The sequence below is a fragment of the Penicillium expansum genome, assembly GCF_000769745.1.
Source record: "Penicillium expansum strain MD-8 chromosome Unknown contig72, whole genome shotgun sequence".
Taxonomy (NCBI): Eukaryota; Fungi; Ascomycota; class Eurotiomycetes; order Eurotiales; family Aspergillaceae; genus Penicillium; species Penicillium expansum.
This window is the reverse complement of record NW_015971497.1, coordinates 1,086-23,774: the sequence shown is the minus strand read 5'-3', so window position 1 is coordinate 23,774 and position 22,689 is coordinate 1,086. Positions and strand designations below refer to the sequence as shown.

Sequence of the window (22,689 nt, the reverse complement as noted above, 5' to 3'; positions counted from 1 at the left end):
CTGGTTCATGACACCACCCCTCCTTCTTAAACACAACGCCGCCCGCCACTCTTCTCTCTCTTCTTCACACTCCCCCTATCTCACTTTCAATACATAAAAAATGTCTTCTTCTCTCGAACAGCTTAAGGCTACTGGCACCGTCGTCGTTTGCGACTCTGGTAAGCTAATCAATTCTATCTGGGTTGCATTGAATACACGCTAACACTAAATTTCTAGGTGACTTCGCCAGTATGTATTCCAGATTTCTTGACGTGACATGGGTTCCAACATTGAATGGCTAGCTAACGTAAACCTCAGCTATTGGCAAGTACAAGCCCCAGGATGCCACCACCAACCCCTCTTTGATTCTCGCTGCTTCCAAGAAGCCCGAGTATGCCGCTCTTATCGACACTGCCGTTGCATACGGCAAGCAGAACGGAAAGACCCTTGACGAGCAGGTTGAGGCCACTCTTGACCGTCTCCTCGTTCAGTTCGGAAAGGAGATTCTTAACATCATCCCCGGCAAGGTCTCCACCGAGGTTGACGCCAAGCTCTCCTTCGACACCCAGGCTTCCGTCGACAAGGCTCTCCAGATCATCAAGGTACGTTCACCAGTTCACCCAAAATATTCCTTCGAGAATTCCAAGCTAACTATTGCCACTCAGCTTTACGCCGACAACGGTATCTCCAAGGACCGTGTCCTGATCAAGATTGCCTCCACCTACGAGGGCATCAAGGCCGCTCACATCCTCCAGTCCCAGCACGGCATCAACTGCAACCTGACCCTCATGTTCTCTCTGGTTCAGGCCATTGCCGCCGCCGAGGCCGGTGCCTACCTCATCTCTCCCTTCGTTGGTCGCATTCTTGACTGGTTCAAGGCTGCCCACAAGCGCGACTACACCCCCCAGGAGGACCCCGGTGTCAAGTCCGTCCAGGACATCTACAACTACTACAAGAAGTTCGGCTACAACACCATTGTCATGGGTGCCTCTTTCCGTAACGTTGGCGAGATCACCGAGCTCGCTGGTTGTGACTACCTGACCATCTCCCCCAACCTCCTTGAGGACCTCTACAACTCCACCGAGGCCGTTCCCCAGAAGCTCAACCCCGCTGGTGCCGCCAGCCTTGAGATCAAGAAGCGCGAGTACCTCCACAACGAGGCTGCCTTCCGCTTCGACTTCAACGAGGAGGCTATGGGTGTTGAGAAGCTCCGTGAGGGTATCTCCAAGTTCGCTGCTGATGCCGTTACTCTTAAGGAGCTCCTTGCCCAGAAGATCCAGGCTTAGGTTGGGTTCTGATCTTCTTTTAATTGTTTAATTGTAAATTTGCGATCTCCCAAAAATTGGAATCGGTAGATACGAATTGATGAAATTGTCCCCAGTGTTTTATTCTCCGGTGTCGGTGTAGAAAATTAGACTAAGTCTGAGGGGTAAACTGCGGAATCTAGCCGGGTCGGCTTATTCAGATTCAGACCCCCGCACTAGTGTCTTCAAGCTATGGTGTCATTTCACTTCGGCATGCTGCTATGTATTGATACATTTTATATTACCCGAGGTTGTGTCAATTACTGATAGGATGGTTCGGAGCTTTGAATGTGATACAGTTGTGCAACGATACAAACCAAATACACATGTACCAGGTACTGGGCTAAGAAATTAATGGCACTCGAGACCTCCCTTCCGTTTTAGTGCTCAGCTCTTGCCGCTTTTTGCCCTCAGAGTAAAATTGAGCACGCCCCTGAACAGTCGCTCACAGCTAATTACATAAGCTAATTGAGCATGGATCATCTGACCGCCTGACCATCATATGTGAACACATACTATGTACTGTACTCTTGTACGTGCTAACTTGTTTACCACTAGTCACTAGTGGCTAGAGGCCATATTTAAACCTGGACTTATCTCGTAGACCACTACAAACTCCTGTTTCTGTCCAAATCCCAAATTTTCACCCATGGCAGATTCAGCCAAGGTTCTGGTGGACCACTACAAGGACAGAGAAATTCTTACCTGGACCGAGTTCCAAGTCCCCAAAGACCTAGAGCTAGATACCGAATGGTCTGGATATTTTGAGCCACTGGCTCGGGCCCCGGGACACGCGGGGTCTGCATGGGCAAGGTTCCAAAATCGCCCGGACACGATTCTTTTAGTAACATGTAAGTCGAGTCGTGCAGCAAACTTGCACTAAGACTTAACCCGCTAATGCTTCATAAAAAGCATGGGAGAAAGAGTCGAATCTCAGGGGATTCACAGCCTCGCCTTCCGCCCAGCACTATTGGGAAAATCTTCCGAGTAAAGGGATAATATATATCTCCTCTTTTGAGACATTTTATCTCAGGACCTACTTGTTCGTTTCCTTGCTAAATGCATACGCTCAATTGTTCTGGGTTTACTTTCCAACACCTATGACCGAAGCTCACAAGGATGAAATTTGGAAACTGAAAGGCATTCGCCAGCCGGCCGTCTTGATGGATAGTCGAAACCCCCGCCCTCTGAAGCGAGCTCAACTTGAAACGCCTTCAAAGGTATGGGCCACACACACAGAACCATTGCATGGTCAAGAAGCTCAATTGATGGTGTGGCCACATTTCTGGCGGAGTGCAGAGAGAACTGAGTATATGCATGTTGGGAAACACACTAGACAAGGTGAACTTATAGTCGGCGCCAAATCGTTAAGGGAGAGACACATCGATGCGCTAGAAAAAGTAGGAGCTATGGAATGGAAGGAGGATTTTGTTGATTTCACGGAGCTCACTTATCCGGGGCTTTCTTATGGCAGGCCGGCCTTTCCAGGCTATTTAAGAAAAGAAACGAGTAAGACCGTTGGTGTGAAATTCTGAACAGTCAATACATACTATACCCATATCAGTCAATTAAACCCCATGGGAAGTTCCTCTTATCTTCTTATTGACTCATTATATTGAGAGCAACTCCGCTACACCGGGTTCGAAGCTCCATCGTTTATTTGGGTTGTTCTAGTTGTTGTTCCAGTTGGTCTGTAGTATATACCAGTACCCCATGCCGAAGAAGACATGTCTCGGGGTTTTGGCGCACTAGCTCCTCATTGATCAGAGGCTCATATTGTTCTGCTATGGTTGCGGTATCCTTGAGCGCGGTTTCAATTTCCTCCCATATGATTTTGAGTTATAAGCAACGGCCCACACTGCCTAGGCTAGATAGCAGACCATGAGATCTTACAGAAGGGATCGGGGACTCTATCCGCTGTATTGGTGAGATGAAAAAGCTCGTGGTACAACTTTACGCTGTACGGGACAATCTTCTTGATCGCCATGCCAACTGCAGGTGTTTCAGACCCAAGACCATCAACAGCCCGGGGCCTTTTAAAGCTCAAAGGGCATGAAGTGATTGCGGCGAGCTTGGCCTGATTTTGCGTTGATCCCACATTATCACCTTTGCAGTAAATCTCACAAATATGAACTGCATAAGCAAAAAGTGCAAATAACCCATTGATAATTTGAGAAATCTTTAATTTGAAATATTTCCCCTGCAAAGATTACTTCGGATTACCCAGTTTTGCCTGTATCACGTTCATCTTTGATAAGATAGTTCCGTATATGGCACGACTCGGGCGCTGAGGTCGGGACATACAGATATGCATGCAAAGAACGGGAGCACGCACAGAGAGCCAATCATGAACAGCAAAAAGCCCCAGAATTAGCTCTAGGAGAGCTCCGGCGAACAAAATTCGTTGGAGCTGGATATATTCTAATAATAATTGGCTCGAAGTGTCACGAGTCGGCCCTCCCGATACGCCACGGGCATCACTAGTGTATTACAGTGCGGGGAAGGCAATGGCAAGAAGAACCGAAGAGCTTGCTCTGGGTAATCTCATGCGAACAGCTGTTTGCGTAAGCCAGCTGAAGGACGGCGCTTATTTTTTAACAGGCCAATTACCATTCGCCGTTGAGTTGTTTCTGCAGGGGTCGTCCCGAGCCATGTAGGTACTAGTGGTTGTGGCGTATCTGTGGCTTTTATTCTTCAGAAAATATGGAAATAAAAGACGACGACATTGCAAAAACTGGTTTACGCTAGCCCGAGGGTCGGCAGTTTATTCTTAAGTTGTCGCTGATGTGAGAGTCGAGAGTCGAGAGTCGTATGTTCAGATCAGCTGGCAGTTTCATATTGTCGCAAACTTCCTCTCCAGCTAAGCCACTATCACATCGCTACTCAACATTTCAAGTCGGCAAGATGAGGCGAGGGAATGAAGAATCTACAGCTGTGGAGGGGTATAAGTAGGGGACTGTAGAGCTGTTTTCAACTCACTATACCAGGTCGCTTTCCTTCAGCTTTCACACGCTTTATCTATCATTCTTGACCACTTTTTACTCATTTACTACTTTCGATCACGATGTCTCTGATTGCAGGAACTTGGGATCTCAGTGCAGCTACCCTGGGGGCAGCCGAGCAACACTTGAAAGATGAACATCAGGAAGAATCCGTGTTTGAAGATCTCAAGGATGATCGCAAGACAGTTCCCGTTGACGAATTTCAGAAAGACGGTGGCAAGTACCGATGTAAGTAACTCCATGTCGTCAAACTACGGGTCACTATTCTAATGAAGGCAATTAGCTATCGTCAAGCTCTTCATGCGCTATGCGGGCCAGGAAGATGATGACAAACGGTATGCCATGGGCACCGGCTGGTTGATCCAGGATGACCTTCTCGTGACAGCAGGTCATTGTGCCTTTGATTGGAGCCAAAATGATGGCAAGGGTTTTGGACGCGCCATCGAAGTTAGGGCCTTCATTGGCTACAATGGCAAAGCCTCCGTAACCAAAGATGCACTGGAGAGCAAGGCTGTCCAGTTCCGCTACGGCGCCAAAATTGTTACCACCCAGAAATGGTTGGAGTCCGGGATGTACCGCCAGAATGATGTTTCTTTCATCCGGCTAAACAAGCCCTTTACTGGAATTACGCCGATCAAGTTCCAGGATACGCCCCTTCGAGACAACAAGACGATTGGAGTTGTTGGATATCCGGGCGATAAAGACTATGGAGGTGAAAAGGGTGCCCAGATGTATGAGGAGTTCCGCCAGGTCGCCTGGGACCGCGAGAGGTCTACTGTGAACATGTTGGAGTATCGTATCAACACCTACCGAGGTAAGCGGTTCCGATCTTTCATCCCCCCTTGATGCTTTTCTCATGTGCTCCCATAGGCCAGTCCGGATCCCCGGTCATTGTACAAGGAGGGTCGAATGGGTCGGCGCAGGTGTCCATTGGAGCCCATGTTTACGGAGGAGGTGGCAAGAACTCCGCGAGCGCAATTGGAAAACTTGGAAACCCGTACGAGAAGTATATCTCTGTCTTTGATCAAACATTCGACATAGTCAAGCCGCTCGTGCTCCGTGAGGGTGTCACATACGTCGACATGAACCCCAAGGGGGAGAGTGGCTTCGACGAGGAAGAAGACTTCTGGCAGACCATGAAGAGTGTAATGGATGTTGGGGCCCCTATTGTGGGTGATGCTCTCAAGATGGCGAGCCCTTTCTTCGGCCCTATTGGAGGTCCTTTGGCTGCGCTGGCTGGCACAGCCATTGGTGCTGCCGGGAAGAAGCTCGCTGCTAAAGGAAATAAAACTGGAGCTGAGAGTGAGTTCGGTGACCCGAAAGAGCAGCCTAGCGTGGTCCACCAGGCTATCATGAACGAAGCTTGTCTTCACGCCTTCTTCCACTCCAAAGTGAAGGACCGGAAGTTCCGCGAGGAACTCAGAAAAAAGCTGATGGTCGAATACGGCAAACGCGCCATAGCAGTCGAGCGAGTGTCACCGAAGGTCCTGCCAGCTGTCATGGCCTCTGTTCTTCCACTCTCTCAAGATATCGTTCGGCAAACTCTAGTTACAAAAGCTGCAAATCCCGAAACCGACCTTGGTCAGAGCGAAGTCGTCAAGCCGATTCAGAAGCCGGAGTCGTATGAGAGGATGCAGGATAGTTTCGCGAAACGCATTATCGACGCTCCGTATAAGCAACCCGTTGAGGAGAGCATTTGGGACGTTTTTGGCGCTGTCTTGTCTGCTGCAAACAAAGGCGTCAGTATCGTTCAGAAGGGTTTAGATGTCGCCAACACGCTGCTTCCTCCCAAGACCGAAAGTTCCTTCGATGAGTCCACGCCACTCGATGCAGACTTGACTGTTCTAGGCAAGAGGGCTGTGCTTGGTGCTGCAGCTGCCTCCGTCCTTCAAGACGCTTCTCTTGACAAACTCCAAGCGGAAGGCTTTTTTACCGCGATCAAAGAAGCAGCCGCCAGATATGGACCCACTGTCATCAAGTACGGTCCCGTTGTCATCGATGCGCTGCGACCTGTCGTTCAGGCCTACTCCGGTAGTTCCCCTATTGAGAAACCTCATGACCCTGAAGGTGGCGAGTCCATGTATGATATCATATACGGGAAGAAGAAGAAGAATTCCTGGCAGGAGAAACTCTCCAAAGGTAAGCAATTCTCCGTCCAGACCCTTTTCTGGTTAGCACAAAGCCACTGATGGTAACTAATCAGCTCATTAATCTTTAGACACATTGTACTCTATGGAACAAAGTCAAGATGTGACCTTGGAGCAGAAAAGCCTGCTGCATAACCTTGATGACCCGCTGATGACAGATCCAGGATTTGTAGTTCCAGGTGAGGATTCTACAACTCAGCTGTGAACACTCCAAATTCTGATCACCCTACTTGTACCTGTTTTTGTAATATTTCTACTTTTTCCTATTTTACACGGTCTTTACTCTACTGCACCCTCTCGGCTTATTGTTTCGTTGTATCTAACTCTGCTATCGTATACGATTCTTTTATCTCCATCCGAAAGCTTATTGTACTTCAAGTCTAATGCACAATTATCTTGATTTGGCTATATAAGTCTCAGGGGACGTGTTCTCTTCTCTGCTCTGCCAAATGACAAATGAGCAGTTATTCAAAGAATTTCATAAATTTTGATAACATTCTTCTGAAAACTGCTACATTTGTCTATGTACTCCGTACTATCAACGTGATAGAAAATGGATTAGTCATTATGCACGTGGCTCCGAGCTCGTGCTGGTATTTACTCTGGGAGCCTGAGTCTGACTGCCCTTCTTAAAGCGGCAGCTCAAATAGGAAAACCCCGCAGGCAATATCCGGTACGTCCACGGGTACACCTAGGTAGCTACGTACATTTTATGTCACCTCTCTCTGTACAAAGAAGAAACAATCAAGCGCAAGAATTATGTCTAAATATTGAAGCCCATAGTAGCAGTGATATGGCAATTGTCCGTACAGAGGAGGTATCCCATTCAAAATTGAGATGTTCACGATGGTATTAATAATTATGTCATTTCCCGAGCTCCGACTCGCTCCCCACTTGGGAAGGTGGGGGATGTTTTGCTTTGGTATTAGGTACCAGGTACAGGTGTACTCGGCGCTTTTTACACTGAAATACATGTACCTGATACTTTGCTGATACCAGTAGAGTCACGTCAACATCATCCGCCTTATTATCTTCGTCCGCCCACTTCCTCTCCTCTTCCTTCACAATACCCTTCTTCTTCAATCTTCAAACTAAAAACTTTTTAAGATAATCAAAATGGTTAAGGCTGGTAAGTAGTTTCCATTACTGGTTCTCTCTGGGCCATAAAGATCTTCAGCTCCCAAGTTCCCCACGATCTGTGTGGCGAGGGGACCTTGGGTATGAGCAGATTTGAGCACCTTGTGACCCAGATCCCAAATCCGGACCTATCGGCTTGCATCCTCGCACTAGCTCTCCACTGCTGTCTGGATGTCTGCCAATGCCCCTGGGACAAGGCTGGGGATCATCGCTGCTCATTTGCTAGAAGTGTGGCATTCCGATCCTGACCCTGGGCCAGTGCGGCACCACCCGTTGCTGAGGCTGAGATCAGACCCCAGTGGCCTGGAGATCCAGTAACCGGCATGCCGGGCAGCCTTCGATAAGCCTTCTGGAACAATTCATTAACCATTTCTGTTTCGTTGCAGTTGCTGTCCTCCGTGGTGACGCTAAGGTCGCCGGCACCGTCACCTTCGAGCAGGCTTCCGAGAGTGCCCCCACCACTATCTCCTGGAACATTACCGGCCACGACGCCAACGCTGAGCGTGCTTTCCACGTTCACCAGTTCGGTGACAACACCAACGGCTGCACCTCCGCTGGCCCTCACTGTAAGCCATTCACGATGAGCCAAAGAGGAAGAGGAAGGATTGAGTACTGATTACTTCTAGTCAACCCCTTCGGCAAGAACCACGGTGCTCCCACTGACACCGACCGTCACGTCGGTGACCTTGGCAACTTCAAGACCGATGCTGAGGGTAATGCCACCGGCTCCAAGGAGGATAGCCTTGTTAAGCTGATTGGTGCCGAGTCCGTTCTGGGCGTGAGTTTATAATTGATATCTGGCATTGCTGAAACATATGGCTAATATAATTTAGCGCACTCTTGTCGTCCACGCCGGTACTGATGACCTTGGCAAGGGTGGTAACGAGGAGTCCAAGAAGACCGGTAACGCCGGTCCCCGCCCTGCTTGCGGTAAGTGCATGAAGGCGTGCTGTAGTGGAGATGGATGCTAATAAGATGTTTTAGGTGTCATTGGTATTGCCGCATAAATGTGCGGTTCTATCCCCTTTTGAAACCTGGATTTTGAAATTCCCGTAGTTGGTGGATGAAAATTGCAGATTACGCCGTCTAGGGTTATGAATGAATGCCAAATTGCCATGTTAATATTTGGATCTCTGTCGTGATCGATGCATTGTATAGCTTCGATGCTTTGTAGACTTCCGTAGAAGCTCGGATCGGCTGACCGCTTTCCCCCACAAGTCTAAACACCGGCCACGTTTCCCCTCAGGACATTCCCCTTGCTCTCAACTTCTTTTTCTCTTCCTTGTGTTTACTTTTATTCTGGTTCTGTCTTCAATCTCATCACAATTGTGTATGTGGTAGTGGAGACTGTTTCATTCAGTATGCCTTTCGAAGCCCGGGTCAAGTCCGTCCTGTCCGGTGACACGGTCGTGCTGTCGCATATTACCAACCCTTCACAAGAACGTATCCTGAGTTTGGCCTATGTTTCTGCTCCAAGATTAAGGAGAGAGGGCGATGAGGTATGTGCATTGTTGAGATTAATTGCCTGTTGATTGCACCATTGGAAGACCAGATTGTTGCTTGTTGGGATCTCTAATTGGCCTTTCTGGACCATACGAGCTACGCACAGCATTGGATCAATTGATCATGACTGAAGGAGAAGAAATAAAAAAAGACAAAACTAATGCAAATAATCCATTATAGGCATACGCCTTCCAATCCCGCGAATTCCTCCGTGAGCTCCTTGTCGGCAAAGTCGTCCAGTTCCACGTTGAGTATACCATCCCCACTGGTGCGAAGCGCGACTACGGTACCATCAAGCTTCCCGGTTTCGATGCCTCATTGCCCGATATCAGTGTGCAGGAGGGCTGGACACGTGTCCGTGAAGAGGCAGGCAAGCGCGCAGATGAATCTGAGGAGACCGTTGCACTCCTGGCACGCCTGCGGGCATTAGAATCCCTCGCTCAGGACGAAGGAAAGGGAACTTGGGCCGGCGGCGAAGATGGCGAGATCGATACTAGCTACGAGTTGACTGGCGCTCGTGATTTGGTTAAGCGTAACTTGGGCCAGCAGCTGGAGGGCATTATCGAGAAGGTCCTGAATGGTGACCGTGTTGTGCTGCGTTTGCTGCTCAAGCCGCAGGAGCACATTCAGACCGTTATTGCCATTGCTGGTGTCCGGGCACCATCCGCTAAGCGCACGACTACTGATGGCAAGGAGACCGCGGCTGAGCCGTTTGGTGATGAGGCACAACAGTTTGTTGAGGAACGATTGTTGCAGCGCAAGGTCAAGGTTTCTCTGGTTGGCGTTACGCCGCAGGGACAAATTGTTGCCACTCTCCTTCACCCCAACGGAAACATCTCTCGATTCCTTCTTGAGGCTGGTCTGGCCCGCTGCCAGGATCACCACTCCACGCTTTTGGGTCCGGACATGGCTCTTCTCCGCCAGGCAGAACTTACAGCGAAGGCTGACCGCAAGGGATTGTGGGTTAGCCACACGGGACCCACGACCGCCGGTGCCGCGGCCGTGGACTACGTTGTCACCCGTGTTTTGAATGCGGATACCCTCTTCATCCGCAACAAGGCTGGCCAGGAGAAGAAGATTAGCCTCGCCAGTATCCGCCAGCCGAAGCCCTCCGACCCCAAGCAGTCTCCCTATGCTGCCGAGGCGAAGGAGTACCTGCGCAAGCGGGTAATTGCCAAGCATGTCATGGTCACCGTGAACGGCAAGAAGCCTGCCAACGAGGGCTACGAGGAGCGTGAGGTGGCTACTGTTGTACAGGGTAACACCAATGTTGGTGTGGCTCTTGTAGAGGCTGGTTACTCCTCCGTAATTCGCCACCGTATGGACGACGCTGATCGGTCTCCCGACTATGATGCACTTCTCGCTGCTGAGGCTGATGCTCAGAAGGAAGGCCGTGGAATGTGGTCTTCCAAGGCTCCTAAGGCGAAGCAGGTGGTGGATTACTCAGAGAGCGTACAAAAGGCCAAGCTGGAGCTTGGTGTCTTGCAGCGTCAAAAGCGTGTCCCTGCTGTCGTCGACTTTGTCAAGTCTGGTTCTCGCTTCACTGTTCTAGTTCCCCGCGATAACGCCAAATTGACCCTCGTCCTTTCCGGCATCCGTGCTCCTCGCTCTTCCCGCGGGCCCAGCGACGCCGGTGAGCCTTTCGGCCAGGAGGCCCACGACCTTGCCAACCGCCGCTGCATGCAGCGCGACGTTGAGATTGACGTTGAGACCATTGACAAGGTTGGCGGATTTATTGGCAGCCTTTACATCAACAAGGAGAACTTCACAACCGTTCTGCTGGAGGAGGGTTTCGCCACCGTCCATGCATACTCGGCTGAGCAATCTGGTCACGCCAATGAGTATTTCGCTGCGGAACAACGAGCCAAGGAAGCCCGTAAGGGTCTGTGGCACGACTGGGACCCCGTCAAGGAGGCCGCTGAGGCTGAGGAAGCCGAGGCTGCCAATGGCGCGGGAACTGGCGCCGAGAGCGATGCCGCCCCCGTTCAGCGTCGCAAGGACTACCGCGATGTTATGGTTACCTACATCGATCCTACCTCCGCAAAGCTCAAGCTGCAACAGATCGGTACCGGCACCAACGCGCTCACCGAACTGATGAGCGCTTTCCGCAAGTTCCACATTAACAAGGCCAACGACACCCCGCTGCCTGGCCCTCCCAAGGCCGGCGACTGGGTTGCCGCCCAATTCACCGAAGACGGTGACTGGTACCGTGCTAAGGTGCGCCGCAACGACCGCGAGAAGGAGCAGGCTGAGGTGCTCTACATCGACTTCGGTAACTCCGAGACTCTGCCATGGGCATCACTTCGCCCTCTCACCCAACCCCAATTCTCTAGCCAGACCCTCCGCCCCCAGGCCATTGATGCAGTCCTCTCTCTTCTGCAGTTCCCCACCTCCGAGGATTACCTCGAGGACGCCGTCGGCTTCATCGGCGACCAGACCTTCGATCGCCAGCTCGTCGCAAACGTTGACAACGTCGACCAGGACGGCACCCTGCACGTCACTCTCCTTGACCCCGCTGCTTCCAAGAACTTGGATAACAGCATCAACGCTGACATTATTCACGAGGGTATGGCCATGGTACCCCGCAAGCTGAAGGCTTGGGAGCGTGCCTCCGTCGATACCCTCTCCAACCTGCGCACGCTCGAGGACGAAGCTAAGGCTGAGCGCCGCGGTATGTGGGAGTATGGTGATCTTACCGAGGACTAATTTCTTGTATTTATTTGAATTTTGAGCTGTATGAGGGTGATCTGTACAGATATTGTTGGGATTGGTCCTATGGTTAGCATCTGGCTGTGCCGTGTACACTGAGATATGGGTGCTTGGTTTAATTTAGGCTGGAATTTTATTTTATTTTTGTGTTTTCATATGACATCCACAACATTAGCATGTCCTAACTTCATCTCCCAATTAGCTTTATTGATCAATGGATCTGCGATGTATTTGATGTATTTGATGTATTTGGGCAGATAACTACACTTTGGCAGAAATATATCTCAACCTTTAACAATCTCAAAGAAAGACGTAGATCTCACCGAAAAAAAGAGGTTGTAGAGGCGATAGAGGTGATAGAGGGAAGAGATGTATCACAAATAAAGTTAACCTCCAGTAACACCAATCTCGGGACCAAATACCGTATTTATTTCACCGCCTCTTCTCCTCCGCCACCTCCGAGAATCTGTTTCAGAAAGGTTGATCTCTCCTTCAAAAAAAAAGTAAATCTTAAGAGATAAGAGTTCACCATGTTTTGGGGCAACAAAACTCCGCAGGATTCCGAACAGGACCTGGTGCGCACCGATTCGTCAAAGAACGATCCAGCCGCTTCCGCCTCCCAAGCTTCCGGCACTGAATGGCTCGCCGGACACTTGCACCACCTTACACCAGAGCAGCAGGGGAAGCTGAACGAGTTTAAGGCACTTTGCGCTGAGCGGAAATACTACACCCCTGCTGTGGAACAAGCAGATGGCGTCGAGGCGAAACCCGCTAGCCAGGACGATGCGACTTTATTGTATGTGGCGCGTCAACGCTATACCCCAGCACAGCTACAAGTGGATGAATGAAACAAGATGATCGAGTACTGACTTTGGTTTTTGCGCAGGCGATTCCTGCGCGCTCGCAAGTTTGATGTCGAGGGCGCATGGGCGCAATTCAAGGACACTGAAGACTGGCGCAAAGACAACGCCATCGAGAAGCTATATGAGAACATCAGCGTGGATTCATACGAGGCTGCTCGACGCATGGTGCGTCTTACAATCCCTTGCGAACAAATATACATATCTCCTGCTAACGTTTACTGTCTCTACAGTATCCCCAATGGACAGGCCGTCGCGATCGCCGCGGAATCCCCATCTACGTCTTCCAGATCCGCCACCTGGATAACAAGGCTGTCGCTGCTTACAACTCCACCATGACTAGCGGTACACCCGAAACCCACAAATCATCCACAGTCCCTGCGCGCTTGTTGAATCTCTTCGCTTTGTATGAGAATCTCCTCCGGTTCGTGATGCCGCTCGCTTCCGCGCTGCCACGTCCGAACCCGGAGACGCCTATTGTGACCTCAACCAATATTGTGGATGTCAGCGGCGTTGGACTGAAGCAGTTCTGGAACTTGAAGAGTCATATGCAGGATGCTAGTGTTTTAGCTACGGCGCATTACCCCGAGACATTAGATCGAATCTTTGTATGTTGTGAAATCCCCCGTCTAATCCGTCCGGAGAGCTTCTGCCGTTGAAGATAAGATCGTGGAACTAACTCACTGCTAGATTATCGGAGCACCATCATTCTTCCCAACCGTCTGGGGCTGGATCAAGCGCTGGTTCGACCCAGGCACCACCTCAAAGATCTTTATTCTCTCCGCCGCAGAAGTCGAGCCAACTCTCACTTCCTTCATGGAGCCGTCCAGTATCCCCAAGGCATACGGCGGCAAGCTGGACTGGTCGTGGGGCGATATGCCCAACTTGGACGATCCCAGCCGTGAATTGCTCCACGGCATCGAGCAGCCGCTCGCGGACGGCAAAACGCGGAAGGATATCCTCAAGGGCCCTGTGTTGTTCAACGGCGATCACCTCCAGGTGCTGGGCACTATTGATGGAAAGGAGCGCAGGGAAATCATTCCCATCCCGAAGACACAGGCTTCGGTCGAGTCAGAGGCTAAATCCGCTGACTCTGTAGAGAAGGCGGCTCCTAATAGCGCAGAGACTAAAGTTGATGACAGTGAGAAGACTATTGATAATGTGGCGGTCCAGGTCAACCAGTTATCTGTGGAGGAGACAAAGAATACTGTTGCCGCATAGAACACATAGAAAGAAAGGCAGCAGGAATAATCGTGTTGGGGTTTGTGGTTGGACATACCATTAGCGATGTGACATAGCACAAGATAGCGCAGATCTCAATACCGAGGTATATCTTTTCTTCCATGTCTTTTGTTCTCGAGTATCTGTCTTCCTGGTTTATATTGCAAAGTAGGACAATTTAGTTGCCCGTGCATTTGTTGCATAATGTCGGTAACCTGTTGGGGTACTCGTTTTTTTGTTTTATCTTTCCAACATTTATACACGTCTCTCTGGTTGATTTGTTCTAGCTTGTTCTCCTTATGTGGAATTAACCCAATTTGAAACTGTTTATGGGCCCTGATTCAAGCTTGAAATATGATCTGTTTGGTAGTAACTCCCAGTGCCAAGTTCGTGAGAATGCCATGCACGTATTAAACCTCCCAACACGAGTCCAATATAAGCGACCCCAAAGCAATTTGATTATTCCATGATATTGGAATATCCTCTTAAATAGGCCTACTATACCACTATACCCCGAGACAACCCGGAAGAGAAAAGTAGCGAAGGGTTGATATAGGAAAGGAGGAAAAAAAGATATCCATGCCCCAATTACTCCCAATAGGATCCAAAACCTGACCAGGTTGACCATTGCTAGGCTTCCTAGTGCGGTATCAGATTCACCCGTGGTCATTATTCCACCTAACAATTGGATGATCTCGTGTCTCTCGCCCACTCGGCCACCCAGGAAGGATTTTGGCAGACTGTCTTGAATTGTAGTCAAGTAGACCACCTAGACATATCAAATCTAGCTATAAATTGTCTAGCATATACCATTTACCATACCATCGGACCCTGCTCTCTTGTGTGAATAGTTGACCAATTGGGAATAAGGGCTTTGGTTGACCACATGACTCGTCTCCACATCACATCTATACGACCAAATACGTTAGATATCTAGTATCCAGTCCCGATTGACCAAAGAAACAGAATTTACTTATAAATGCCTTTGCATCATGATATCATCCCCGAATCAGCCAGAAACACAAACATAAGGCCACCATGTTGAGCCCAAGCACTAGTTAGAGCGCTAAAACGGCCATGTTGTTGGGAAAGAGTCCAAGACGAGATATGATCGACATCATGTTCTAATCTAGCCAAACGCCCGAGGCTCATTTTTGCGGGGAGCATGAAAGAAGTGGGCTTTCTTCACATGTGCCGAGTGTCGCCAATCGCCGAACGACTGGGGAGGGATCGACAATAAGCCCAAGCACTTAAAACCCACTAACTCCCGTACCTAGGGTATATTGAAGTGTGCACTTCGACACCCTTATACTGTTTACAAATCAGCCATGAATCGTAACCCAAAGGACTCCATGAAGTCTACCTGGCGGCAACAAGCCCGCTCAGAGTGGACTCTCTTCCACTGGTTCTACGAACTACTCGGCATCCACCCAGAACACCTCGACCAGAACATCCCTGTCCATCTAAAGGAAGACGCGGTGCCCTACGTGCCCGACTGGTCCATGCACCGCTGGGTCCTCACACACGCCGCCATACCGCTCCTAATCCACCACGCCTACGTCGAGGTCACCGGCCACAACCTCAGCGCCTGGGGCGCCTTCTTCCTATACGGCCTTGCATTCAAAACCATCGCCATCCACGAACTCCACGTTCTCCGACGACTGGGCCACCAGCACGGGTTCCTAGATGGTGACAAGCACGCCCGCGACGGGGTGCCAGACGTCGGCGTCGCAAAGGTCGTCCGCTCACTCATGTCGACAAGTACCTTCCGACCAATGTTCACCGTCTTCATCGCATACCATGCAACACACCCGCCCTCCACTATGAGCTTCATCTGGCTACCTCTCGAAGCAGGGCTGTACGGGATTATCCTCGACTTCTGGTTCTACTGGTACCACCGACTGATGCACGATGTCGGCGCGTTGTGGAAATACCACCGTACCCACCACCTTACTAAGCACCCGAACCCCTTGCTGACGCTGTACGCGGACACTGAGCAGGAGTTCTTTGATATCCTCGGTATCCCGCTTCTGACGTATTTCAGTATGCGGTTTATGGGGATGCCGATGGGGTTCTATGAGTGGTGGGTTTGTCATCAGTATGTGGTGTTTGCGGAATTGGCGGGTCATAGTGGGTTGCGGGTTCATGCTACGCCACCGTCGACGTTGAGTTTCGCTTTGCGTTGGTTTGATGCGGAGCTTGTTATTGAGGATCATGATTTGCATCATCGGAAGGGGTGGAGGAAGAGTCATAACTATGGGAAGCAGACGAGGCTTTGGGATCGGATCTTTGGGACTTGTACTGATCGCATTGAGTCTGTTGAGAACAATGTTGATTATGTCAATTCATCTCCTATGCCGTTGTATTGAGTGAGGTTGGCTTTTTGGTGATTTTGATTTCTTTTTAGTACGGAAAATCGGTACATTTAATGTCTGTACAGTTGCGGAGGATTGTTGATATTGGCTATACGGTTTCTTTTGCTCTGCTGTTTGGTACGTTAGATCCTTTGGATGTCGCGTTTATGAATGAATGAAATGTTTGTTATGACCAGTGACTGTCTGTATATCAGATTTTAGTTTCTTTTGAGCAGGTCAGGCTGGCGTGAGGATAGTAGGGTGACTAATCCTCGCAGTGGGATACGAGTATTTAGGATGCTACATTGGGATAGTTTGACAACCAACATATATGTATTACAGTCTAAAGCACGATATAACATCTGGTATATGAGCCTAGAAGGCCTAAGCCCTCCACAGGGCATTAACTTGCTTCGTCCGAGTCTAGACAAAAAGACAATTAGCAAAGATACCAAGAGACAAAAGAAAAGAAATAGATTAAAACTTACCATGGGAGCCAAAACTGCGACACCCGCGCCGAGTGCCACGACAGTGAGAACGAGCTGCAGCTTGGAGAAGCTCTTGCCAAGGATATCAAATGCCTGGCTGGGCGTGGCTCGGGTACCGTAAATATCGCTTCCATAAGCGAAGATAAGACTGGTACTTTCCAGGAGGGTAGGGCGAGAGAGCACGGCCTTGATGCCGGCGACATCACGGGTGTGCGAGAGGTACCACTTGCCATCGAAGTCGAGGTAGGGCGCGTAGCGGAAAAGGCCTTCTTCGGCCTCAGCCGTGGTGGGGTCACGGTCGACAGGGCGGCGAGGGTCGAGGACGGGGCGAGGAATGCCAACGATCGAGTTGGAGGAGGGGAGAGTGCAGAGAAGCTGGCGGGTGGTGATGCCCTGGCGCGTTTGAGTGACGGCCATGTGGGAAATGGATTCGGGGATCATGAAGGCCTGGGAGATGACGTGGGGCAACGGGAGGGTGGCAGTGCTGGAGTAATTGGTGGCAGAGTCAAGAACACCGCGGTCGTTGGGGAGGGGGGATTCGTAGAGCTCCGAAATGACCAGTTGGTAGCCCTTGGCGGAGGTCTCGCTGCCATCAACATCGCCCCAGAATGAGTAGGCGAACCAGTTCTCGGACATGACAGATGCGATGGGCTGCGTGGAGTCCACGCCTGCTTGGGTAGTTGCGTGAAGGACCTTGCCTGAAACACCGTCCAACAGGTAGAAACTGGCGGTGTGGGTCTGCTCGTTCACTGCAGTCACCACGGCGAGATTGGGGTTGAGGTACTTGTAAAGGACCGAGCGGTTTCCAAGGACTCTTCCGATAGACGCCACGGGATCATGCGCAGGGCGAGCGGTCGCTTCGACGACCTTCTGTCCGGAGGGAGGAACAAACTCCCACACAGGGGTCTTGTTATCCTTCGCAACCCAGCCGAGGACTCGGCCATCAACGCTGGTGGTTACCAAGAATCCATCTTCGTCGGCAAATGCAGTGACTGGAGTACCATCTTCACGGACACCGACGGTGGCCAGCAAACTTCCATCTTGCGCGCCGAAGACAGCAATCGAGTGCAGTTTGCTGTTAGACGGTTCGATGCGTGAAACGATCTCCCCAGTCGACACATCCACAGTCACAGAGCTTCCATCGTCGGAATAGATGGTTGCGACTCCTGGTGAAGCCAAAATAGCCTTCACATTCCACTGCGATGTCTCCACTGCTTGGATGCCCCACGAAACGGCGCCGTGGTTGGCAGTATCCAAGGCGTACACACGGCCGTTCTTGGTGGCGACAATAACTGATTTAGCAACTCCAAAGCTGTCCAGGTTGGACACTTCGTCGGCCAAGATACTGCTCAGAATGCGCTTAGGTAGATCCTTCAGCCAGTCGGGCAGATGCTCCAAGTCCCGGATATGACGCTTCACACGGTGTAGGTACGCGCCGTACAAAGTCTCGTGACCCTCGACTTCCAGCTCATGAGCAAGATCCTCTTGGGCGTCGGTTTCCGCCCAGGTAGCCGCGACAGCATCAATAAGACCCTCGTGTCGAGTCCACTCAATCTGGCCGTTTCGGACAAGTTCCCAATCTCCGTGCTTCCGGAAAAGCGCTGACCTAACAGCCACAGATTTTCCTTTGGCAACGACCTCGGATACTGAGTGAAGGGCAACGTCAGAAGAAGGCTTCTGCAGATCCCATCGTCCCAGAACTCCATGAGAGGCGGATGATACAACAATGGCTTCCAAGTCCGTGATTCGAGTGAAATAGACATTAGCGTCAATGACACTGGCTGCGACCGCCGACTGGCCGGGCAGATAGGGCAGCCGGTAGGCCTTGGTGACCTTAGCAGACACCAGGTCCACGTGGTAAACCTCAGCCCAGGCTCCGGCCTCGGTTGCAAAGTGGACCAAGAAATGGGGCAGAGCGTTGAGCTTGTGGGGAGCGTGGACTGTGATCTTTTGAATTTCGGAGCCGGTGGTATTGTCAATGGCAATAGAGGTGACCTCCTTGGTACCAATAACATTAACTTTCAGAGACTTTTGCGATTTGTCGGTCCAGACGATGATAGGCGAGGCGGAATTAGCGCCCACATAGAGGACGGACTCCGGTGTAGCCACATCAGCCTCAGAGTTTAGGATCTGTTGACGAGTCTGTCGCCCAGTCAATGGATCCAAAGCAGTGAACTTGATCTTGAATCCCTTCAACATAGCCGACTGGAGTGAAATATAGAAGACCTCGGTAGAAGAAGACGACACTTGGAACGGAACGTCACCACTAGAAGAACAATTCATGAGCTTGGGACTTGCAAAAAAAAGTCGAAGACAAAACCAACCTTGTATCCTTGAATTCCCACACTGACTTTCCGGTATTTCCATCCAGCCGTCTTACAATCCCGGCACCGTCGCTAGCAACCACAGCAATCGTATCTCTCACCCCGGAGGTCGCGGTAGCATCCTCAAGCTCCAACAGCTCGAGATCAGCAACCACACCCTTGGAGACCCGATTCTCCCATCCCACCTTACCATCCTGAGCACTCCAAGACGCGATGTAGTTACCCACCGCAGCTACAACGGCATCGTTTCCATCTAATCCGCGCAAGAGACCCGCCCCATGTGCGGGAGAGTCCGCCGACCGCGAGATGTTCTGGCGCCATACCAGCGCGCCGTCGCGGGGGTTCACAGCACCCACGAGCAGCTTATCGGATAGGGTGTAGAGGAGGGAAGCATTTGAAGATGTGGATGGCTTGAGGAAGAAGGTGGAATCGGGGGATGGGGCGCCGAGGAGAGCATGGTGGAAGTCGATGTGGTTGACCTCGTCAGAGTAGATGGCCGCCGCGGGCGATAGGCACGCGGCGAAAAAGAGCGCCGCCTGGAGCCGCATTTTGACGAATGGCTCTTATTGAAGCATTGAAGAGGGGAGGGGAGAGATGATGTAGAATGGATGTTGTCAATAAACTTGGCGGAGCCCGGGCGGTGATAACCCCCCAGATCCCAGATCCTCCCCATAAATTCCTTCCGTCGACATCCATCGACGTCCAACCTCTCATTCACACCTCAAGTCGACCCTAACGTCAGTATTGCTTCCTGCAAGCTTTATATGAACCCTAGTCCCTATATCTAAGCTTCCATATAGTACTTATTCCCTCAACTTAGGCTAATAAGGACCAACACCAGAGCGATCGCATTCTTTGTAAGGATAGAGCAATCTGTAAAGAAAGAGACATCCATGTTATATATGGAAAAGTCGTCTACATAAACATCTGAAAAGATATCTGAAAAGACATCTTGAAGTGATATTGAATACAACGCCCCTTATATTATCTTGAGTCAAATGGACCACATTCGAAGACTACTGGACTGTGTCGTCAGAAACAGAGGCCACATAAACGGCCGGCTATTCTTGTATATGGGAGAAGTGCACTCGATTCGCTTAGTACTACAGGTCCTACTAAATGAATTCCACATACAGTAGGAGGGAGTAGTAGGGGATTTCACCTTACAGAGCAGGAATATTGACAGTCAAATCAGGTTTAGCTGAAAAAAGATCAAGATCTAGTATATTTGCCTTGAATTTTGGGTTTTTTGTTTAGAAATTTCTTTCCCAAGTAAGTATATCAAATGGAAGGTAACAAAATGGGAGGTTTACTATCGCTCAAGGGCTACTTGCCCAAACGCTCAATCATGTGGTCCTCTATCGATGGACACCAATCATAGTTCACATTATCATTATTGCCCTACCATGATGAAAATTGGTGGGAAATTATATGGTCTTTATCATTGCATTAACACATGTTCCAAGACGGCCAACGTTAATCGAAAGCGTGCTCAAAGGGACTGCTAAATGCAGAAGGGTAAAGCTAAACGGAAAACGGACTAGAATCCCTTATATAGCTAGCTATCTCACTAGATCCTCTCCCACTACATCCGTCAACTCTTTTTAAAGTTAGAGCCCCTGATTAGTAGGATTTGAAGCTAGCTAGGATTGCGATTTGCCAGTTCCTATCGCTAGTCCTACGAGTCTGCAATGCTGTAGGCATTACTATTAGAATGACAATCATAAGAAGCTGAGTAGACCGGCGATCAGCACAACTTACATCGAATTCCACCGAAAGGGCTAGTATCTCATTGTCCGTTGTGAGTCGCATGGGCCCGCAGAACTCATCAACGGGCTTGCCAATCCAATCGTTCATCTTACTGAAAACCGGGAGTATTGCGCGAACACCTCCTTCTCCAAGCATCACCTCAAATCCCCTAAGCGGCCTCTATTGAAGATTAATCATTATTTGATTGCTTGGAAGGCGATAACCAAGAACAGTATTCGGCATATCACTAGGATAAATAAGCTCCAAGCCGGCGACAAAAGTGTGCGGTGAGTCTGGGTCTGAGCATGGGTCTGAAAGAACAGAGATAGCGAGTCCCACAACATCTTTGGAGAAGGGGACTGATTGAGTCAATGCTTCATGCTTGGTACGACATGTTGGACACAATTTGCTATTAGCTCCACTCATCAACCTCCGAACTTCCCTAGGACAGATCATCTGCCCAGCAGCCTTTTGCCACTGTAGAGACTTTGTATTGTCAACTTGAGCCTGCAATGGAGGATTTTGTTTCCTAGTCATCATATAGACATCTCTCAGCCATCGGTTATGCTGCCAATATTGTCTTCTAATGCGGAGCTCAGGGTGTAATTTAGAAGAGTCGTGAGTACAACGGTAAATCAGTCGCCAGTCTCTTGCACGCTGGATACCTTCAGTTAGAAAGGCAAGATAGCCTCTGTCGCCATGGACGAAAAACCTTGTTTTCCAGAATGTTTCATCTTCGAATATGTCCGCCATTGCCCTTGAACAGAGTCGTAGGTTGAGGAAGTCCACAGTTGATAGGCAAGTTGCAATCTCCAGCCGTATTTCAAGGGGAATCCATTCGAAGTAGTGTGCATTCATGGAACTTCCGCGTAGAACGTATGATCCATCCATGGCTGGCAAGGCCTGGGCAGCTACACGAAACCCCGCATTTCGGAAGCATTGATGGAAGCTCGGCGGGTTGGATACAAAGCCTATGATAGGCCCCGAGAGTTAGCGTAATTTATCTTTTTGTTATAAGAGTACAATTGAATGATACAATGCACTCACGCATGTTTCTAGAATACAAATCTCTATACAATTGCGGGGGCTTCTCTCTTAGGGTTTCGAGAAACTTCTCCGGATCCAATTCACCACTTTTGAATTGTTTCGAAAGAAGCACCCAACAGCACTGATGAATCAAAAATCCTCTTGGTGGATTTCTTGGGGAGGTAGTGTTTATCAGTCTGGCAATCTCCTCCCATCTCCTCCCATCTTCGTAGCCCTTGTTACTCCAAGAAATGTCCATCATTTGAACGCCCGACGTAGTTGAATGAACTAAGCACTAGTTAGCAAGTACTTCCAATAAACAAACAGTAAATCCACAGAATAAGGAGTGGCGCACTTAAAAAGCAAGGGGTTGTTGTTGAGATATCCAGTCCGCATGATACACAACTGCTATAGAAGATTCGAGGCATGCTATAAGTCATCTTGGGTGTATTGGGGTCTGACTTCTTGATAATCGTTAGGTGGTTTGCCGGACATTGTGAGAAATCTTGAGGGGAAATTCTAGCAATCCTTCTTATATATTTAGTTGTTTGTCACTTAGCTTAGTCTCACTATCATTATTGCATCACCATGCAGGGGTAAACTGTTTTCTGAAGTTTTTAACTGTACCACGCTTTGTGCGAAAATGTGATATTAGATGTACCAGTAAATGATATGGGTAAAGCCCTATTAAGGCGAAGGATATGAAAGGTCTCCATGAGGACAAAAATTGTGATTTTGCTTCATTTATGAAGGAAACTGTATGAATGACTGTTGAGACAGATGTGCAGATGCGATGTTTGTTAGGCTTCCACCAGCTATCTAGCTAGCATTTGTACAAGGTACAGATCCTTCCCGCGTCTATTGTCAATGCCACTAACGGCGATAA

The 22,689-nt window shown here is 49.7% G+C and overlaps 8 protein-coding genes across 8 annotated transcripts; 5 read left to right on the top strand and 3 right to left on the bottom strand.

Annotated features, from left to right (window-relative positions):
* Nucleotides 1–100: 100 nt before the first annotated feature.
* PEX2_027650 (sedoheptulose-7-phosphate:D-glyceraldehyde-3-phosphate transaldolase TAL1) lies at nt 101–1,265 on the top strand (the record flags this gene model as incomplete). The annotated part of the gene is made up of 4 exons (XM_016740040.1): nt 101–158; nt 217–228; nt 298–581; nt 645–1,265. 4 exons carry the CDS (start codon nt 101–103, stop codon nt 1,263–1,265), a joined length of 975 nt encoding a protein of 324 aa, XP_016593556.1.
* A 3,082-nt stretch (nt 1,266–4,347) lies between these two features.
* On the top strand, nt 4,348–6,637 carry PEX2_027640 (Peptidase S1B, glutamyl endopeptidase I; the record flags this gene model as incomplete). The annotated part of the gene is made up of 4 exons (XM_016740039.1): nt 4,348–4,513; nt 4,569–5,099; nt 5,156–6,424; nt 6,504–6,637. 4 exons carry the CDS (start codon nt 4,348–4,350, stop codon nt 6,635–6,637), a joined length of 2,100 nt encoding a protein of 699 aa, XP_016593555.1.
* A 911-nt stretch (nt 6,638–7,548) lies between these two features.
* On the top strand, nt 7,549–11,778 carry PEX2_027630 (putative transcription factor (Snd1/p100); the record flags this gene model as incomplete). Its single annotated transcript, XM_016740038.1, has 7 exons — nt 7,549–7,561; nt 7,956–8,135; nt 8,196–8,347; nt 8,403–8,499; nt 8,554–8,562; nt 8,911–9,068; nt 9,253–11,778. 7 exons carry the CDS (start codon nt 7,549–7,551, stop codon nt 11,776–11,778), a joined length of 3,135 nt encoding a protein of 1,044 aa, XP_016593554.1.
* A 533-nt stretch (nt 11,779–12,311) lies between these two features.
* On the top strand, nt 12,312–13,862 carry PEX2_027620 (SEC14 family lipid-binding protein; the record flags this gene model as incomplete). Its single annotated transcript, XM_016740037.1, has 4 exons — nt 12,312–12,577; nt 12,668–12,809; nt 12,875–13,249; nt 13,332–13,862. The coding sequence occupies 4 exons, from the start codon at nt 12,312–12,314 to the stop codon at nt 13,860–13,862; spliced, it is 1,314 nt and encodes a 437-aa protein (XP_016593553.1).
* Nucleotides 13,863–14,852: 990 nt separating this feature from the next.
* PEX2_027610 (uncharacterized protein) lies at nt 14,853–15,014 on the bottom strand (the record flags this gene model as incomplete). Its single annotated transcript, XM_016740036.1, has 1 exon — nt 14,853–15,014. The coding sequence occupies one exon, from the start codon at nt 15,012–15,014 to the stop codon at nt 14,853–14,855; it is 162 nt and encodes a 53-aa protein (XP_016593552.1).
* A 176-nt stretch (nt 15,015–15,190) lies between these two features.
* On the top strand, nt 15,191–16,231 carry PEX2_027600 (sterol desaturase family protein; the record flags this gene model as incomplete). The annotated part of the gene is made up of 1 exon (XM_016740035.1): nt 15,191–16,231. The coding sequence occupies one exon, from the start codon at nt 15,191–15,193 to the stop codon at nt 16,229–16,231; it is 1,041 nt and encodes a 346-aa protein (XP_016593551.1).
* A 369-nt stretch (nt 16,232–16,600) lies between these two features.
* On the bottom strand, nt 16,601–19,576 carry PEX2_027590 (uncharacterized protein; the record flags this gene model as incomplete). The annotated part of the gene is made up of 3 exons (XM_016740034.1): nt 16,601–16,639; nt 16,705–18,970; nt 19,029–19,576. The coding sequence occupies 3 exons, from the start codon at nt 19,574–19,576 to the stop codon at nt 16,601–16,603; spliced, it is 2,853 nt and encodes a 950-aa protein (XP_016593550.1).
* Nucleotides 19,577–20,957: 1,381 nt separating this feature from the next.
* Nucleotides 20,958–21,635, bottom strand: PEX2_027580 (F-box protein; the record flags this gene model as incomplete). Its single annotated transcript, XM_016740033.1, has 1 exon — nt 20,958–21,635. The coding sequence occupies one exon, from the start codon at nt 21,633–21,635 to the stop codon at nt 20,958–20,960; it is 678 nt and encodes a 225-aa protein (XP_016593549.1).
* Nucleotides 21,636–22,689: the final 1,054 nt, after the last annotated feature.